Consider the following 15,785-nt stretch of genomic DNA (forward strand, 5'->3'; position numbering starts at 1 on the left):
TATAAGATTAATAAGTTCTGGAGGAAGTATAGTGATAAGTATAGAATAAGTGATAAGTATAGAATAAGTTCTGATGTATGTATAGTGTGGTGAGTGTAGTTAACGATTTTATGTGTCTGCAAGTTGCCAAAAGAGTAGATCTTAAAAGTTCTTATTTCAGGAAACAAATGTCTAAGTGAGGGGATGAATGTTAACTAAACTTTTTATGGTAACTATTTCCCAGTGCCTGCATGTAACAAACCATTGTATTGCTGACCTCGCCTTAACTCCTACAGTGTTATGTGCCAGTTGCGTATCAATGAAACGGGGGTAGGAGGAAGAACTGTTGCTCTCTGGAGACCCGTTGCTCCCAAATGCACACCCAAAGCCCAGTGTTCTGTTGCTTGAGAATTATTTTTGACCCTGATTGAATACATAGGTTGCAAGACCCTGCTCATAGAGATTCTGATTCATCAAGTCTGGGATGAGGCCAGGAAATCTATATTTTGACAACCTCCCAGTAATTCTGATGTAAGGCCAGGATTGGGAGGCAGTGAAACAGATGGCTGGTTCAAGTTTCTGTCACAGAATCCTTGGGACACGTTGGGTAGGCAAGTGCTGCCCTCTGGTGCCTCTATCTGCTTACTACACTTCTGCATAGCGAAGTGACTGGTGTGGAGCACTGGTGGTCTTGCTGATACTTCTCTGAGGCTTCCTGTCTAACTCCCTGTCCAACGCTTGGGCATTAATAAAAATGCTAGTGTCTAAAAATGTTGCTTCTGAATGGCAGTAGCTGTGCCTCTCTGTCCCCATCACCTGAGACATCTGAAGATGTTCACTAGTGTTTTCTGAGAATGAAGCAGCAAAGGTCCTTCATAAGGCTTGTGTGGAGGGACAAAATCACACTAGTGTCCTGTGAGGATTTTTCTTTATTGGGCTATGATATGACCCATGTTGCATGTGAATCAATAATCCCGAACAGTTTCCTGAAGAAATTCTACTGTTATAACTGTGGCACTATGGGCTTATTATGAGAGCAGGGTCCTGCTTTGGCAAGTTTTTTCGAAACAGACAAATCTGAATCCTTTGTAGTTGTGTAGCCCTCCCCACAGGACTCTGTGTAGAGTCCACAGAGGCCTTTGAGGTACTTCATCTTCCTTGTTTGCCATTTACGGTAAACCGTGTGGCAGGAAGGGCAAATGTGACGATCCATGTCCACATCATCAAAAATGACTGTGTGTTCATTACGCAAATATGCCCTTGTTTAGGAAGACGCTGATCCCTCTGTCCCATCCACACAAGCACCCTCTGTCAGTAGGTACCAGATCAATAAATAAGCCTGTACTAAAGGTCTGGTCTGCAGAAAGGTATAAGGTGGTCTTCAGCTCTGCGTCCTCAGCGCTGAGATGGAAGAGCAAGGCCTGGGTAAGTTGCAGTAGAGGAGTCTGTAGCAGATGGTTTTAATGGCCTAGTGGGATGATGGTGGCCGTGGATTATCTTTAAGGTAAATAGTATACAGGTTGGAGCTGGTACCAAGTTTCCCAAATTTGATGATTTTGTCTGGGGCAAAGAGGCTAATGGGAGACCGAGCGAAGTTGCAGCAGCTGCTGCAGGAAGCAGGAGTGGGTTGGGGAGGAGGTGGAGTGTCGTGTGCACCTCCTCTTTGTCCCATTGGGTCCTGGGGATGTCTGAAAGTGTGACACCTGACGCTGCACCTATAAGCCTGACAGAAGTTTGTTAATTACCCAGGTTCATAGCCCGGGGTGGGGGAGGGCCCTGAGCACCACACAGCGCTACACTGGGTCAGGTTAACGGGAGACTCAGAGTGCTTGCAGCAGCACAGAGCAGGACGCATGAGCTTGGTTGGGGAGGAATAATGACAACTGTAAAAAATTCAAGTGTCTTTTTAGGTATCTTGACTTGCTGCTAAAAAGCCGATGCAAGCTGCTTTTTTAACTGATTATTGATAACCTGTCATTTGGGCTTCCTGGGTGGCTCAGATGGTAAAGAATCCACCTGCAATGCAGGAGACCTGTGTTCGATCCCTGGGGGGAGGATCCCCTGGAAGAGGGAATGGCAACCAATTCCAGTATTCTTGCCTGGAGAATTCCATGGACAGAGGAGCCTGGCCAGGCTACAGTCCATGGGGCTGCAAAGAGTCAGACACGACTGAGCGACTAACACATATACACAACCTGTCATTCAGTTCTCCTTAATTGGAAATGTCTTCTCATTCCTGTATTATGGAATTTACAAGTTTAGGAAAAATTTTGAAATGGCTCAAATTCATCCCATTTTCAGGGTGAGACACTTCTTAAATTATCTTAAATTTAAGGATCTATTTTGTTTTTATTTTTTTCTGTGAAAAAGGACATTGAAGAAAAATATTCAGTAATCTGTTTCTTTGCCAAATTATTTTCAGAATATTCTTCCTTATAGATAGCAAAAAAATTCCTCATGCTAATGATTTTTTTTAGCTTTTTTAAAAATTGTGGTAAAATATATACAGCTTGAACTGTACTCTTTTAACCACTTTTAAGTGTACATCAGTGACATTAAGTACATTCACAGTGCTGTGCGGCCATCTCCAGTATCTGTTTTCATCATCTCATACAGAAATTTCGTACCCATTAAATAACACCTTACACCCTTCTTTCCCAGCTCCTAGTAATGCTGGTTCTTGGTTCAACCCTTTTTTAAAGTTTTGGCTGTGCTGGATCTTTGTTGCTGGGCACAGTCTTTGTCTAGCTGTGATGAGCAGGGGCTGTTCTCTAGTTGTGGTGTGCAGGCTTCTCACTGTGGTGGCTTCTCTTGTTGTGGAGCATGGGGTCTAGAGCACTCAGTAGTTGCAGCTATTGGGCTCTAGACATGGGCTCAGTAGTTGTGGTACGTGGGCTTAGTTGCCCGCTGACATATGGAATCTTCCCGGACCAGGGACTGAACTCATGTCCCTGCATTGGCAGGCAAATTCTCAACCACTGGACCACCAGGAAAGTCCTGATTCAACTCTTAATAAGGTGGATTTTTGACTGTGAATTAGTTTTTGTCTTTGAAACTAGATTTTTAAGTGACTTGAGAGCAGGCAGGTAATATAACTCAAATGTCTTTATACCTTTGAGACTGGGCAGCTTAGGGATGAACACAGATTGTTGGCTCACCACACCTATTCACTGGTAGATTGAATGCTGGAGGAAGGACCAAATAGCTTCTTCGGAGATTTTGAGCCTGAGAATTTGGGGGCTATGGGACCATTCTCATCAGGGCAAGAACTTCTTAGGAAATTCAGAAATCCTGGAGTCTTGGAGGCATATCACAATGTTGACAGGGATCATGAGGTTAACATTAATATGCAAATCAGTGGACATGGGGTTGGTGGGTACTAAGATTGAACAGAAACAAGCTTGACCTGCCTAAAGGTGTTCAGATTCAGATTTTCATAAACATTTCAGCCAACCACTTCAGCCATAGTGGATTCAACCTAAGAGCCCAAGTTTGTGGTCCTTAGTCTTGCCAGTAACTCACCTCCATGAGTGGATACTCCACAGGATACTACTGAGATCTGTAAGGGCCATTCTGGGGAACCAAGCTCCAGAAGTGAGCCTCATTGATGTTTCTCCTTGGAAGGCACTGTTTACAGTTTCTTCTCATCCATCAAAAGCTTGATCACACAGACTGGGAGGACTCCTTTAAGTCTCAGAAAGTTATTTAAAGGAACAGAAGCTATGTCCTTTTCTTGCCACAGTAGTCACAGTCCTTTTCATGACTGCCCACCTATTGCCTGTGACATCAAACTTCACTGTCCAAGACTTAATAGGATAACGTATACACTGTCTTCTTGTGTGTTTCCTAGTTATATTCTCAGAACAGTGATATATATAGTTCATGGAGTTCATCTGACCAATCCACTATCTCTCTTTTAGGGCACACAGTGTACATAAAGACTCAGTTATCTGGGGATAGACGCCAGACTGTTATCTGAGAGCTGAAGTCTGAGCCATCAGGATAGAGAGAATAGAGAGGGCATGAAGGAGTATTTGCTTCCTGTGACTTGGCATCTTTAGGCTCAGGCTCTGCAACCCATGTAGTCAACCAGACACCCTCACCTTAACATGGTGTCACATGAGCTTCTCCTAGACAAGTGAAGGTCTGTGATGCCATGCTTGACTTAGGAAACAGGAGGGCTTTGTGATGCAGTCTGCTGGTTTGATTCTATGCTCTGTGAGGCAGAGACAATAGGTCCACAATTTGGAGGTGTTAGGCTCTAAGATCCTTAAAGCCTAGGAAGCCTAGGAAGAGGGATGACTAGTAAGGTTTAGATTATGTTGAGCCCTACTTTTATTTTGTGGGATGTTGGATATCCCTTTTACGCTTATGGCTCCATCATTATTATTGCATTAATTATTTGGCAAGTGAAAAAAACCCACCAAGATGTAAAGTTGGGACCTAAGAGGAACTGCTGCCGGGTAGGGAAACGCTATGACCATGACTGAACCAATTACGCCTCAGACAAGGTTTTATCCCTTCACTGTCTCTCCTTACCCTTACCCCTGCTTTTTTGTTTTAAATGGAGGAAGTTTCCTGACTGGATCCCAGTACAGCTTCAGATTTGGGTGATCCTTTCAGCTGGTGGACTTTTAGAACCTTGGGTGGCTAAAGTCCTTTGTCTACTAGACCACCCGTCCTTGATTCCATTTCCCCCTTTCCCTTGTCTTATTCTAATTTCCCACAGAACTTGTTCAGGGAATGGGGGTGGAGGTATGGAGTGTGAAGAGCTTTGAAATGAATCAGAAATAAGAAGAGAAAGGAAATGATGGGATGAAAAAGGTAGAGCAGGGAAAAAGGTAGCAGAATGTATAGAATTGAAACAGAAGAAGTTTGGGAAATATTTGCAGGTTTTGTCTCCGTTTAGACATGAAAAGAAGAGGGTGCCCCAGCTTCACACTCTCTTTTGTCTTTAAGCGTCACCAGAAAGTCAAACAAAGGGCTAAAGAGAAAACACCAAGAGGTAAAGTCCCAGTCTCTGCTCTGACTTCCCTCCTCTGGGGGTGAGACTTGCATGGACCCTGGCCCTCAGTGACCCCTGGTGCCAGGCGCTGGATGCTCTAACCATTGCTCCAATTCCCCAAGTTGACAGATCCTCCCAGAAGACTTTTTGGGTGGAAATGAGAACCTGGGAATGTTCCAGAATTCTCCACCTTTCCCCCTGGGAGTGAAGAGGAAGTAGGGGAGACATCCTCAAGTGTGTCATTTACTAGTTTTATGACCCTGTAGAGGTCATTTCATCTCTGAGTCTTGTTATCCATAAAATGGGCATCTGATGATGCTGTCTTACTCATAGTGTGGTTGTGAAGATAAATGAGAGTAGGTCTAGGAGAGCACATCATACCTGGTTAAGTTGTGCCCAGATGTGCTCTCAGAGTGCTGACTGGGGAGGGGGGTTGTCTGCAGTCTTCTGTCATTCAACGCCTTCAACTTCCTGTAGGATGTCCCTGAATTCCTTCCTGTTCTGTGTAACACTGTCTCCTGTTTTCTCAGCTAGGAGACATTCCCGGAAAGAAGCTGACAAGCCGTGGGAGCTGCTCTCGCTCATGCGAAGGTGATCTCTTGCTCTTTGCAGTCTCCCACCTCCCAGCGTGGCCTGTGGCGATTTCTGTGTGTGGTCTGGGGCAGGGTTGGGCAGAAGGAGAATGGCTGAGAGGAAGCCAGACACAGGGAGCCTGGAGCCCTGGGTGAGAGTTGCTGGAGGAGAGGGTGGGGTCAGACGTCTCAGTGGAGAGTGGTCTTCCAGCTGTGCTCTGGGCTAGGCTCACAAAGGTGCTGGAAGTCAGGATTTGACAGAATGTCACTCTGTGGGTTTTCTCCCAACCATGAGACAAGTTACCCAGTCAGGAGAATGGATAGTTAAGTGCATAAAGAAGTCATCATTTTCATATTCTCTTACAGCCACACCCTTTCAAGGGCAGACCCCTGGACCCTGCTGACATTACCTCCTCTGGTTCTGTCTTCAGGGAGGCCAGTTCCTGGGACAACCCTCAAGCAGGAGCTTGTCACACTATCCCTTCCTTAAGAGCTCTGCAGAATGAGAAATTGGCTCTTGAGAGATGTGTGCATCTCCTAATCCCCAGAATGCAAAGCTCCCACAGGACTTCCGTGGCCCGAAGCGAGGCTAACTCTAGGTTCTACCTGGTGACGTCTCTGGTGCTGCCCCATCAGCTAACCGTTGGCTCCCCGACCTGCCTGGTTCCCTTCTCCCAATTCAGCTTCTCAGCACAGGTCAACAGAGAGCTCACCCACCTCCCAGTTTCTCAAGGCCCTGTGTTCCCACCAGTTGTCTGAGACTTTGTCCAGTTTAGCTAGCCCTGACCTGCTGAATGCTTCTGCAGAAAAGCAGTGGCAATAACAGCATGGGGGTAGAAAGCAAGAGCTGACAGGTCTGTCTCAGGCCACACACTGGCAAAGAGGCAGATGTTACTGCGTCAGTAACAAATGATTGCCATGCTTCCCTTCCCAGCCATGGCTGGCTTCCTCAGGAAGGGAGTGTGCGGCGGCTCCTGTGTGCAGACCCCTGCTGCCAAATCTGCAATTCTGTGGCTCTGGAGATTCAGCAGTTGATATCGTGTGAGACTACGCTGCCCACCGCTACCTCATCGGGGCCATCACAGGGCTCCTCTTGCCTAGAGGTTTTGTCCATGTCTAGACTGAAGCGACTTAGCAGCAGCAGCAGCAGCAGCAGTCTCTCTTTTGATCAGGAGTCCCTGCCCTTCAAACAGCTTTCACTTCCATCAGCAACCCGCACAGTGTCACAAGTAACAAATCAGAAATCTGTAACCCAGTCAGCTGCCAAGTCAGCCACTAAGCCAGCTACCAAGTCTGCCAGTGCAATCAGCATCCGCCAATACTGGGCTGGTCACCAGCAGCTGAGGCAGGAATGTCGAGGGTCAGAGTTGCCCTTGGATGCAGGAGCTGTGTCCTTTGTGAGCCTTGAAAAGCCTAGGATTCCTGTGAACCAGCCTGTCAAGAAGAAGAGCAAATCTGAAGGTATTCTGAAGAAACAAGGTCAGGAGCCCTTGAAAATCTGCTTCCGTTTCTTTCCCTGAACACGAAGCTCACAAACTTAAATACCCTACTACCTTGATTCCCTTCGTCTAATGTTCCCATCTCCCCCAGTCGCTGATATATCTTTAAGTATTTGTATGTAATGCATGCATTTCTGTCTATATCTGAGGGTTCCCGAGGTTTTGGAAGATTCCTGTGGCAGCTTATGTCATACCACCCCCAAATTTTCCAATCCTGGGTGGAAACACTACCATTTCTTTCATCATGAATGCTACCTCTAAGGCATCTGTTGAAAAGATGGGCTTTTATCTCCCCTGACCTGAGGTTCATGGGAGGTAAGCCAGTCTACCCAAACTTTCTGTTTTTGAAGGATCCACTGTGGACCCTGTGCAAATATCACTGCAAAGAAATCCCAAACCCTGTGATCCTGGCTCTACCCTCTTCCACATTTCAGTTAGTAAGTCGTCTCTGTCCACTGCTTGGGGGATGCACTGAGGCCTCAGTGTGCTGGCCACAGCAGAACACAGCTGTCTTTCCTTGGTTCCTCTTTTCTGCACATTGAGTCCCTGGTCTACTCCTAAACATCGTGCCCCCAAAGGCGAGCCTGATCTCTTTTTTTTCCCCCAATGATTTATTAATCTCCAGACTGTCTGAAATTTCCTCTACCTCAGTTAGAGCCACGTTCTTCCCACCCTCCTGAATTTGGGCTTCTTCATTTTTCTATCAGTGAGCCTCTATCAATGTCCCATTTTTGACTGTGGTCAAGTGGAAAGCCTTGCATTGGCACTTCCGCTTCAGTGGCAGCTCCAGCTTCCATGGGGCTTGCTAGCTGTTTCCCAGAGATCTCTGTAGATGTAGCAAACCCTACAGCCTAAGTCCTGAGATGTGTTGAAGGCTATGTCCTGAGACCCAGGGGCCTACCTGTTTGGAGAAGTCCCTTTAAAAATCCTCAGGAGCCAAGGTTGTATTTTTATGGAGCATGCCCCGAGCTGCTGGAGTGCCACCTTTAGAAGTGGTTTATTTGGCAATTTAATTTACCATTGCTGGGGTCTGCCCCAGAAGATCCAGCAGTCCCTCCAGTTGCTCCTTTCCCCTGATGACCAGCAGCCTGTGTCCCAGGGTAGCTCACTGACCAGCATGAGAGTCCCCTAGCCTGCAGACCTGGAGACCTGAGGGGATAGTGACCTCTTCTGATCTGTTGTGGCCAGCAGGGCCAGCCCATAGTTGCTTGTCCAGGCCATGGCGATGTTGTAGAGCCATCTTGCCTAAAGATGTGAGAAAATCTGCTAGGGGATTGTCCCTACCCACATCTGTTGGAACATCTGCAGTGGTTGGAACCTCAATCACTGGGTCCACAGAATTACAGGGCCCCTGGAAGCAGCTCAGTTCCCCGCACCCCAGAAAATAAGCCTCTAGACACAGAGGCAGCAGTCAGTCCCTACACAGATCAGGAAATGATACCCTGAATACTGTCAGGCCTGAACCAGCAACAGTAAGCCTCCCCAGATGCTGTTACCAATCACTTTGTTTAGATAACTCCCTGCACCAGCAGGGAGAGTAGGGACACAGGGAAACTCAAAGCTTCAGAGAGCCACAGAGAAGGGGTGCAGTACCATATCTCTCTCCATCCAGAGAGACCATTTGCTCTGCCAGGGTTCTAGGAGGGACACTTTCAAGTTGAACCCCCAAGAGCCCCTGACTTCTCAAATGTATCTCCAGGATCTTTCTCAGGTAAAATTTTAGTTTGGCCAGGATGGTTGCCTTGAGTGAGTAGGGACTAGCAAGGTTCTGTCTGGATCTGTAGAGCCACCATCTCCAAACTCTCAGCTTAGTGCCCCTTGTCCGCACCTTCACCAGCATCTCCCTTACCTTGAGTTCCTAGGGCATCCTCCAAGATTCCTTGGGACCAAAGGATTAGATGAGAATGGTCTGTAAGGCTGTTAGAGCAAGGTGAATGACCTCACCCAAAGAAGCATTCCCGCGAATGCCATGTCTGGAAGTGTTCAGGGCTTAAAGGGCCAGACCTTGCAGGACCAATTTACTGTTCCACAGTTTGCATTTAAAGGACCCACATATTTTTCAGATCCAAACTTTGCAGGGCCAAATTTATAGGGCCACCCATTCTAGGGGCAAGAGTTGCAGGGTCTGGTAAAGACAGCTCATACTCATAAGAGCCCTATCCTTCCAGAAGCTGTAGAAGCCGACCTGGGAAATAAGCTGAAGCATTTTACACACGGGATTAACCCTGACACGAAAGGTCGAGGGCATAAGGAATGCATTCTCCGCTGTAAGGATGAGAAAGCGGCCAAAACCAAGACAAAAAAGGCTGAGAAGAGTCCACCTTCCACCAAACGCCCCATGAATGGAGCTAAGTTGGAGAAGGAGGAGGGCTTCTTTGACGCATTCCAGTGCCTGGACAGTGAGTTCCAGCAACAGTCCGTGCAGTCTGGTCAGTCCTGTTTCCTGCCCTTCTCCAGTGGCAGCTCCAAGGGCAGTCCTCTGCTGACTCGTGCCACTCAGCCAGAAAATCCATCCCATGTCTCAATTTGCACCTCAGCCAAAGGCACTTGTCTACCCCAGGAGAGTACCCAGTCCAGGAAGAAGGAGCTCAGAGGTTCCCAGACTTCTGCATCCTCCTGAAAAGGCTGTCATCATCATTTCCATTAATAATCTGGTGAGGCAGGACTCTCTCCAAATAAACTCTATACCTTTAAGCAAAGAACCACCTGTTTGTGCCTCCTTGTTTTCAGTGTGGTATGTGATGGAGAGAGTAGAGGAATTAGATCATACACCCCATGTAGTATAGGAGCTTAAACCCATTTCACAGGTAGGTAAGCATTCCACCTGACTCTTCCAGCTCCACCTTGGACTGTGGATAGAGGGACCTGAGCACAGAAGGAAGACCCGTATTTAAGGTACACTGGAGGTAAAGATCATGCTTGACTTCTCTCCTGGCTTCCCTGCTGACTTTGAGCCCCAGAGGAGCAAATTGTGCATGATGATAGTACAAGAAGTGATAGCTGGGAATCCAGGGCATTTTTGGCACAGTTTGTTGATAACTACTATATATTCCCATAATCTGGAGGGAAGACTTTTAGAGGAGTGTTGCAGTGCCTCTTCTTTGAGGAGGTGCTTTGTGTTTATCAAAAGCACATAGCTAATATGACAGATGTCAGAGCAAACTATAGAATCTCCCCTCTCTGCGCCTTGTTGTTATTGTTTGGAGTTTTTTTTTTTTTTTTAGAGGTTACCTGTCTGGGAGCTTGCTATAGTTCTCTTGCCTCTTTGACCCTCATTGCCTTTCAGTTGCATGGAATAAATGCCTCCTAGAATGAAAATCAGTTGATGATAATGTCCCCAAAGAGTCACAATAAAAATGACTTTGAGAATCATCTTACATTCAACAATTAAAATATTTGAGTACTTACTGCATGCCAGAAACAATGTCAGACACAGCAGTCACCTAAACACAGGCCTCGCCTCCATGGAGATCATTATCTTATGCGGTAGACAGTCTCACATGCCCAAATTGTCTAATCAGAACTGTATATACTTGGATATCCAGTATTTATTTCAGAAATGAACTGATTCCTCATACCACCGCCACCACCCAATCACACATACCAGACCTGCTCCCACATCAGTTAATGGCACCTTTCTCTTGCTAGTTGTTCAGGCCAAAATATTGGTGCCATCCGTGACTTTTGCTTCTAAAAAGCCTGCTTTTGGTCTATCAATAAATCCTTCAAAATTCAAAACACAATTCCTTCTTGTCTCCTCTGCTGCTACCAGTAGCAGTAGTTTCATAATCTGCTTCTTCCTGAAACCATACCCCCAGCCGTCTATTGTCCACACAGTGCACATGGAGGGCCCTGGCTGGAGAAAGAGAGAGAAATGGAGAGAGATGTATAACGATGGGACCAGGTGAGGTCACTAAAGGAATGAGTATACATGAAGGAGAGGTCTAAAGACTGGGCTCTGGGATATTCCCGTGTTAGGAGACTGGGAAGAAAAGGAGGAACAAGTACACAGAGGAAACTGAAAAGCAGAAGCCAGGGAGGAAGGAGGAAATCTGGAAGAGCATGGCGTCCTGGCATATTACAAGGAGAAAGTGATCAGCTGCAATAAAAGTTGTGAACTGGCCAAGTAAGATGAGGATGCAGAGTTCCCATCAGAGCAACACTAATGGCCTTGAGAAAAGCACACTCACCTGTGATGGAGGTGAAGGCATGACTGGAGTGGATTCAAGAGCGAATGAAACAAGAGTAATTGGTGATAGCAAGTGCAATCAGTTCCTTCAAAGAGGTTTGTTCCACGGAGGTGCAGACAAATGGGGAGAAGGCTGTAGATAAACCCAGAGAGTGTCTTTATTTTTTAAAAATGAGAGACATAACATGTTGGATGTTGAGAGAAAGGATGAAATCAAGGAGAGATAAACTGATGATGTGGGGAAAACTGCCGGAGCCATGAGGTGGTTGTAGAGGTGAGGAGATGGCAGTGAATGTCCAAGTCCAGGAGACGATCTTGGAGAAAACAGGCACTTTGCTGGTGGTTAGTAGAGAGAAGGAAGCATTGAGGTGAGACTTTGTGTGTTAAGAGGAGAAAGGTTGCTGTCACATGTAGTGGAGTTTGGGCAACGACTCAAGAGGGTAGGTGAGGAGCTGGAAAGGTACCGTGGCTGGGGGTGGAAGGAGTGGTATGGAGAGCCAAAGCTGAAGTAGAGTAGAGGCAGATTCTGGAAGTTACCGCAGCAAGTTTCTGTCAGGGCCTGAGGATCTGGTGGTCAACTGAGGGCCAGGCGAATATGGAAAGGTGGTGGTGGTTGAACATATTCTTGGAACACGAGCACTGAGGAAAGATCACAGAGAAACTCTAGATGCCCAGAACATGAGGAAAAGGATGGGCCTAGGGACACAGGAAGGGGGCAGGTGTGGTATCCTAGTGTTCAGAGACCAGGGAGTTTCGGGGGCTGGAGGAGGGAAATAGGAAGCAGAAAAAGGCTGCCCTGAGCGGATGGGAGGGGACTCTGTTCTGGACACTTCATTTCTCTCAGAAGGCGGCACCTCTGCATTCCCCACCTCTGACCTACCAGAGGAAAGAAGAAAGGCAGAAAGGGCTGTGGCCTCCTCATGGTGTGGTATGAGGGCTGTGGGATGCCCTGCCTCACTGATTCTGAAGGAAATTCAGGATGGCTCCACATACCACAACCAGCAGCGGTGGCGGGAGTCTCCTCAGATAGGACCCAGTACTTAGCACAGTGTGTCCACTGCCAGCTGGATGCAGAAAAGGCAGGATGGGAAGAAGCATGAGTGTGTCCCTCCTCTGAATGGTGACTCTGTGTCTAAGGGGTGGCAGCCCAGCCCCTATTGTGGCCCCCAGGGCGAGGAGGCACAAGGCCCAGGCCAGCTGAACCACATCTTCCAGAGTTTTCCTAAAGCATCCCCAAAGGTCATAAGAGGTCTTGTGATAGGCAGATCCTCCCTTCCTGGTGGAAGCTGGGCTGAGAGCCACGTAGGAGGATGCCCAGGAGAAGGAATGTGACTTGGAAAGGTCAGGTGGGAAGCCAAGGTTAATGTGCACACATTTTGGCTGAGGTGGAGCAGGCCCTTCCCTTGGTGCCCTGCAGGCTTCCTAGTGCCTCAGCAAATTCCTGTTATGGGTATTTCAGAAAACTGACTATCATGACTGTGTGTCTCTTGTACCTGCTCGCTTCATCCTAGCAGGAAGGTTATTTCTGAGCTCCAGAGTGAATGTTTGAGGCTTCATCTTGTTCTTGCTCAGTCCTGTCATGCCAGCCTCTTGCCAGCAGGGGACCAGGACTCACGGAACTGGAGCTGAAACTCCCTGCCCTGCTCAAATCCCCAGTCTGTTGGAGACGCTCAGACTCAAGGGCTTAGTTATGTCTGTTCATCCACGCAATTTCTAGTCCCTCTCCTCTGTGAGTCTTTGAGTAAATATCCCTGCCCCTAAATTCCTACATCCTCTGAATCCTCCTTCCATGGCCTCATTTCTCTCCTTGACTAACTTTACCATCGCCACTGTGTCCAGGCTCAATCTCTGCAAAGATGATTAAAAACGTATGGACTTGGTAGTGGAAAAAAGCATGTTACAAAAATATCCATGCTGTAGTCTCATATAAAAATATGAATAGACTTAAAGAGCAGTTTTAGGTTTGCAGAATATTAAGCAGTATATTGTCACCCTGCTTATTTAACTTACATGCAGAGTACATCATGAGAAATGCTGGCCTGGAAGAAGCACAAGCTGGAATCCAGATTGCCAGGAGAAATATCAGTAACCTCAGACATGCAGATGACAGAACCCTTATAGCAGAATGTGAAGAGGAACTAAAACACCTTTTGATGAAAGTGAAAGAGGAGAGTGAAAAAGTTGACTTAAAGCTTAACATTCAGAAAATGAAGATCATGGCATCTGGTCCCATCACTTCATGGGAAATAGATGGGGAAACAGTGGAAAGAGTGGCAGACTTTATTTTTCTGGGCTCCAAAATCACTGCAGATGGTGACTGCAGCGATGAAATTAAAAGACGCTTACTCTTTGGAAAGAAAGTTATGACCAAGCTAGATAGCATATTGAAAAGCAGAGACATTACTTTGCCAACAAAGGTCCAACATAGTCAACATAGTCAAGGCTATGGTTTTTCCAGTAGTCATGTATGGATGTGAGAGTTGGACTGTGAAGAAAGGTGAGGGCCGAAGAATTGATGCTTTTGAACTGTGGTATTGGAGAAGACTTGAGAGTCCCTTAGATTGCAAGGAGATCCAACCAGTCCATTCTAAAGGAGATCAGCCCTGGGATTTCTTTGGAGGGAATGATGCTGAAGCTGAAACTCCAGTACTTTGGCCACCTCATGTGAAGAGTTGACTCATTGGAAAAGACTCTGATGCTGGGAGGGGTTGGGGGCAGGAGGAGAAGGGGACGACAGAGGATGAGATGGCTGGACGGCATCACTGACTCAATGGACGTGAGCCTGAGTGAAGTCCTGGAGTTGGTGATGGACAGGGAGGCCTGGCGTGCTGCAGTTCATGGGGTCGCAAAGAGTCGGACACGACTGAGCGACTGAACTGAACTGAACTGAAGCAGTATGTAGAGAGTTCTCATATATTATACCTCCTCATCCTTGGTCACATATGCAGTTTCCCCTATTGCTAACATCTTTCATTTAGCGGTGTACATTTGTTAAAATTGGTAAGACAATACTGATTTTATTATAAACTAGCATTCATAGTTTATGTTAGGGTTCACTCTTTGTGTTATACCTGATATGGGTTTTGACTAATGTATAATGGCATATATTCGGCCTTACAGTATCAGGAGAGTTTCATTGCCCTAAAAATTCCATTTGTTCCACCTATTCATCCGTTTCTCCCTTCCCCCCAAACCCTGGCAACCAGTGATCTTTTTTTTTAAATGAAAAAATTTATTTGTTTAACTGTGTTGGCGTTTAGTTGCTGTGTACCAGATCTTCGTTGCGACGTGTAGGATCTCTTGTTGAGTTGGCATGCAGGCTCTCTAGTTGTGGCACACAGGCTCAGCAGTTGTAGCATGGAGGCCTAGTTGCTCTGTGGCATGTGGGGTCTTAGTCCCCCAGACAGAGATGGAACCTCTGTCCCTCGCATTCCAAAGCGAACTGTCAACCATTGCATTACCAGGGAGGTCCCTTTCAAATGTTTTTAATTTTGTATTGGAGTATAGTTGATTAACAATATTCTGTTAGTTTCAGGTATACAGCAAAGTGATTCTGTTATAAATGTATCTATTCTTTTTCAAATTCCTTTCCCATTTAGATTAATACAGACTATTGAGCTGAGTTCCCTGTGCTATGCAGTAGGTCCTTGTTGGTTACTTATTTTAAATATAGCATGTCAACCCCAACTCCCAATTCATCCCTCACCTCCTTTCACCCTAAGAACCATGAGTTTGTTCTGTAAGTCTATGCGGTGTTCCGGTTTTGTAGATGAGGTCATTTGTGTGTGTGTATATATATATATATATAGATAGATAGATAGGTAGATAGATTCTACATGTAAGTGATATCGTATGATATTTGTCTTTATCTGACTTATTTTGCTTAGTATCGTAATCTCTAAGTCCATCCATGTTACTGCAAATGGTATTGTTTCTTTCTATTTAATGGATGAGTCATATTCTTCTTTATGTATATATCTTCAGTTCAGTTCAGTCGCTCAGTCGTGTCTGACTCTTTGCGACCCCATGAATTGCACCACACCAGACTGCCTGTCCATCACCAACTCCTGGAGTGCACCCAAACCCATGTACACTGAGTCAGTGATGCCATCCAACCATCTCATCCTCTGTTGTCCCCTTCTCCTCCTGCCCTCAATTTTACCCAGCACCAGGGTCTTTTCAAATGAGTCAGCTCTTGGCATCAGGTGGCCAAAGTACTGGAGTTTCAGCTTAAACATCAGTCCTTTCAATGAACACTCAGGACTGATCTCCTTTAGGATGGACTGGTTGGATCTGCTTGCAGTCCATGGGACTCTCAAGAGTCTTCTCCAACACCACAGTTCAAAAGCATCAATTCTTCGGTGCTCAGCTTTCTTTATAGTCCAACCCCCACATCCATACATGACCACTGGAAAAACCATAGCCTTGACTAGACGGACCTTTGTTGGCAAAGTAATGTCTCTGCTTTTGAATATGAGGAGTAAGCATCTTTTAATTTCATGGCTGCAATCACCATCTGCAGTGATTTTGGAGCCCAGAAA

The 15,785-nt window shown here is 46.3% G+C and overlaps 2 protein-coding genes across 2 annotated transcripts in view; both read left to right on the forward strand.

Moving 5' to 3' along the window:
* LOC101110212 (protein SPATA31F1-like) overlaps positions 1–15,785 on the forward strand; it is a 113,738-nt gene that overhangs the window by 63,792 nt on the left and 34,161 nt on the right. The window lies entirely within an intron of this gene.
* Positions 4,299–9,757, forward strand: LOC114112803 (protein SPATA31F3). Its single transcript, XM_060409316.1, has 5 exons — positions 4,299–4,442; positions 4,939–4,984; positions 5,515–5,575; positions 6,491–7,035; positions 9,224–9,757. The coding sequence occupies exons 1-5, from the start codon at positions 4,299–4,301 to the stop codon at positions 9,673–9,675; spliced, it is 1,248 nt and encodes a 415-aa protein (XP_060265299.1). The 3' UTR covers positions 9,676–9,757.

This window comes from Ovis aries, chromosome 2 (genome assembly GCF_016772045.2).
Source record: "Ovis aries strain OAR_USU_Benz2616 breed Rambouillet chromosome 2, ARS-UI_Ramb_v3.0, whole genome shotgun sequence".
Classification (NCBI taxonomy): domain Eukaryota; kingdom Metazoa; phylum Chordata; class Mammalia; order Artiodactyla; family Bovidae; genus Ovis; species Ovis aries.

What these genes read in the sequence shown, in the direction of transcription:
- LOC114112803 (XM_060409316.1), top strand. Translation starts at nt 4,299, where the DNA reads ATGTTGAGCCCTACTTTTATTTTGTGGGATGTTGGATATCCCTTTTAC. An exon ending in CTAAGAGGAACTGCTGCCGG is followed by an intron (nt 4,443 to 4,938) that starts GTAGGGAAACGC and finishes TTTGTCTTTAAG; the next exon opens with CGTCACCAGAAAGTCAAACA. An exon ending in TAAAGAGAAAACACCAAGAG is followed by an intron (nt 4,985 to 5,514) that starts GTAAAGTCCCAG and finishes CTGTTTTCTCAG; the next exon opens with CTAGGAGACATTCCCGGAAA.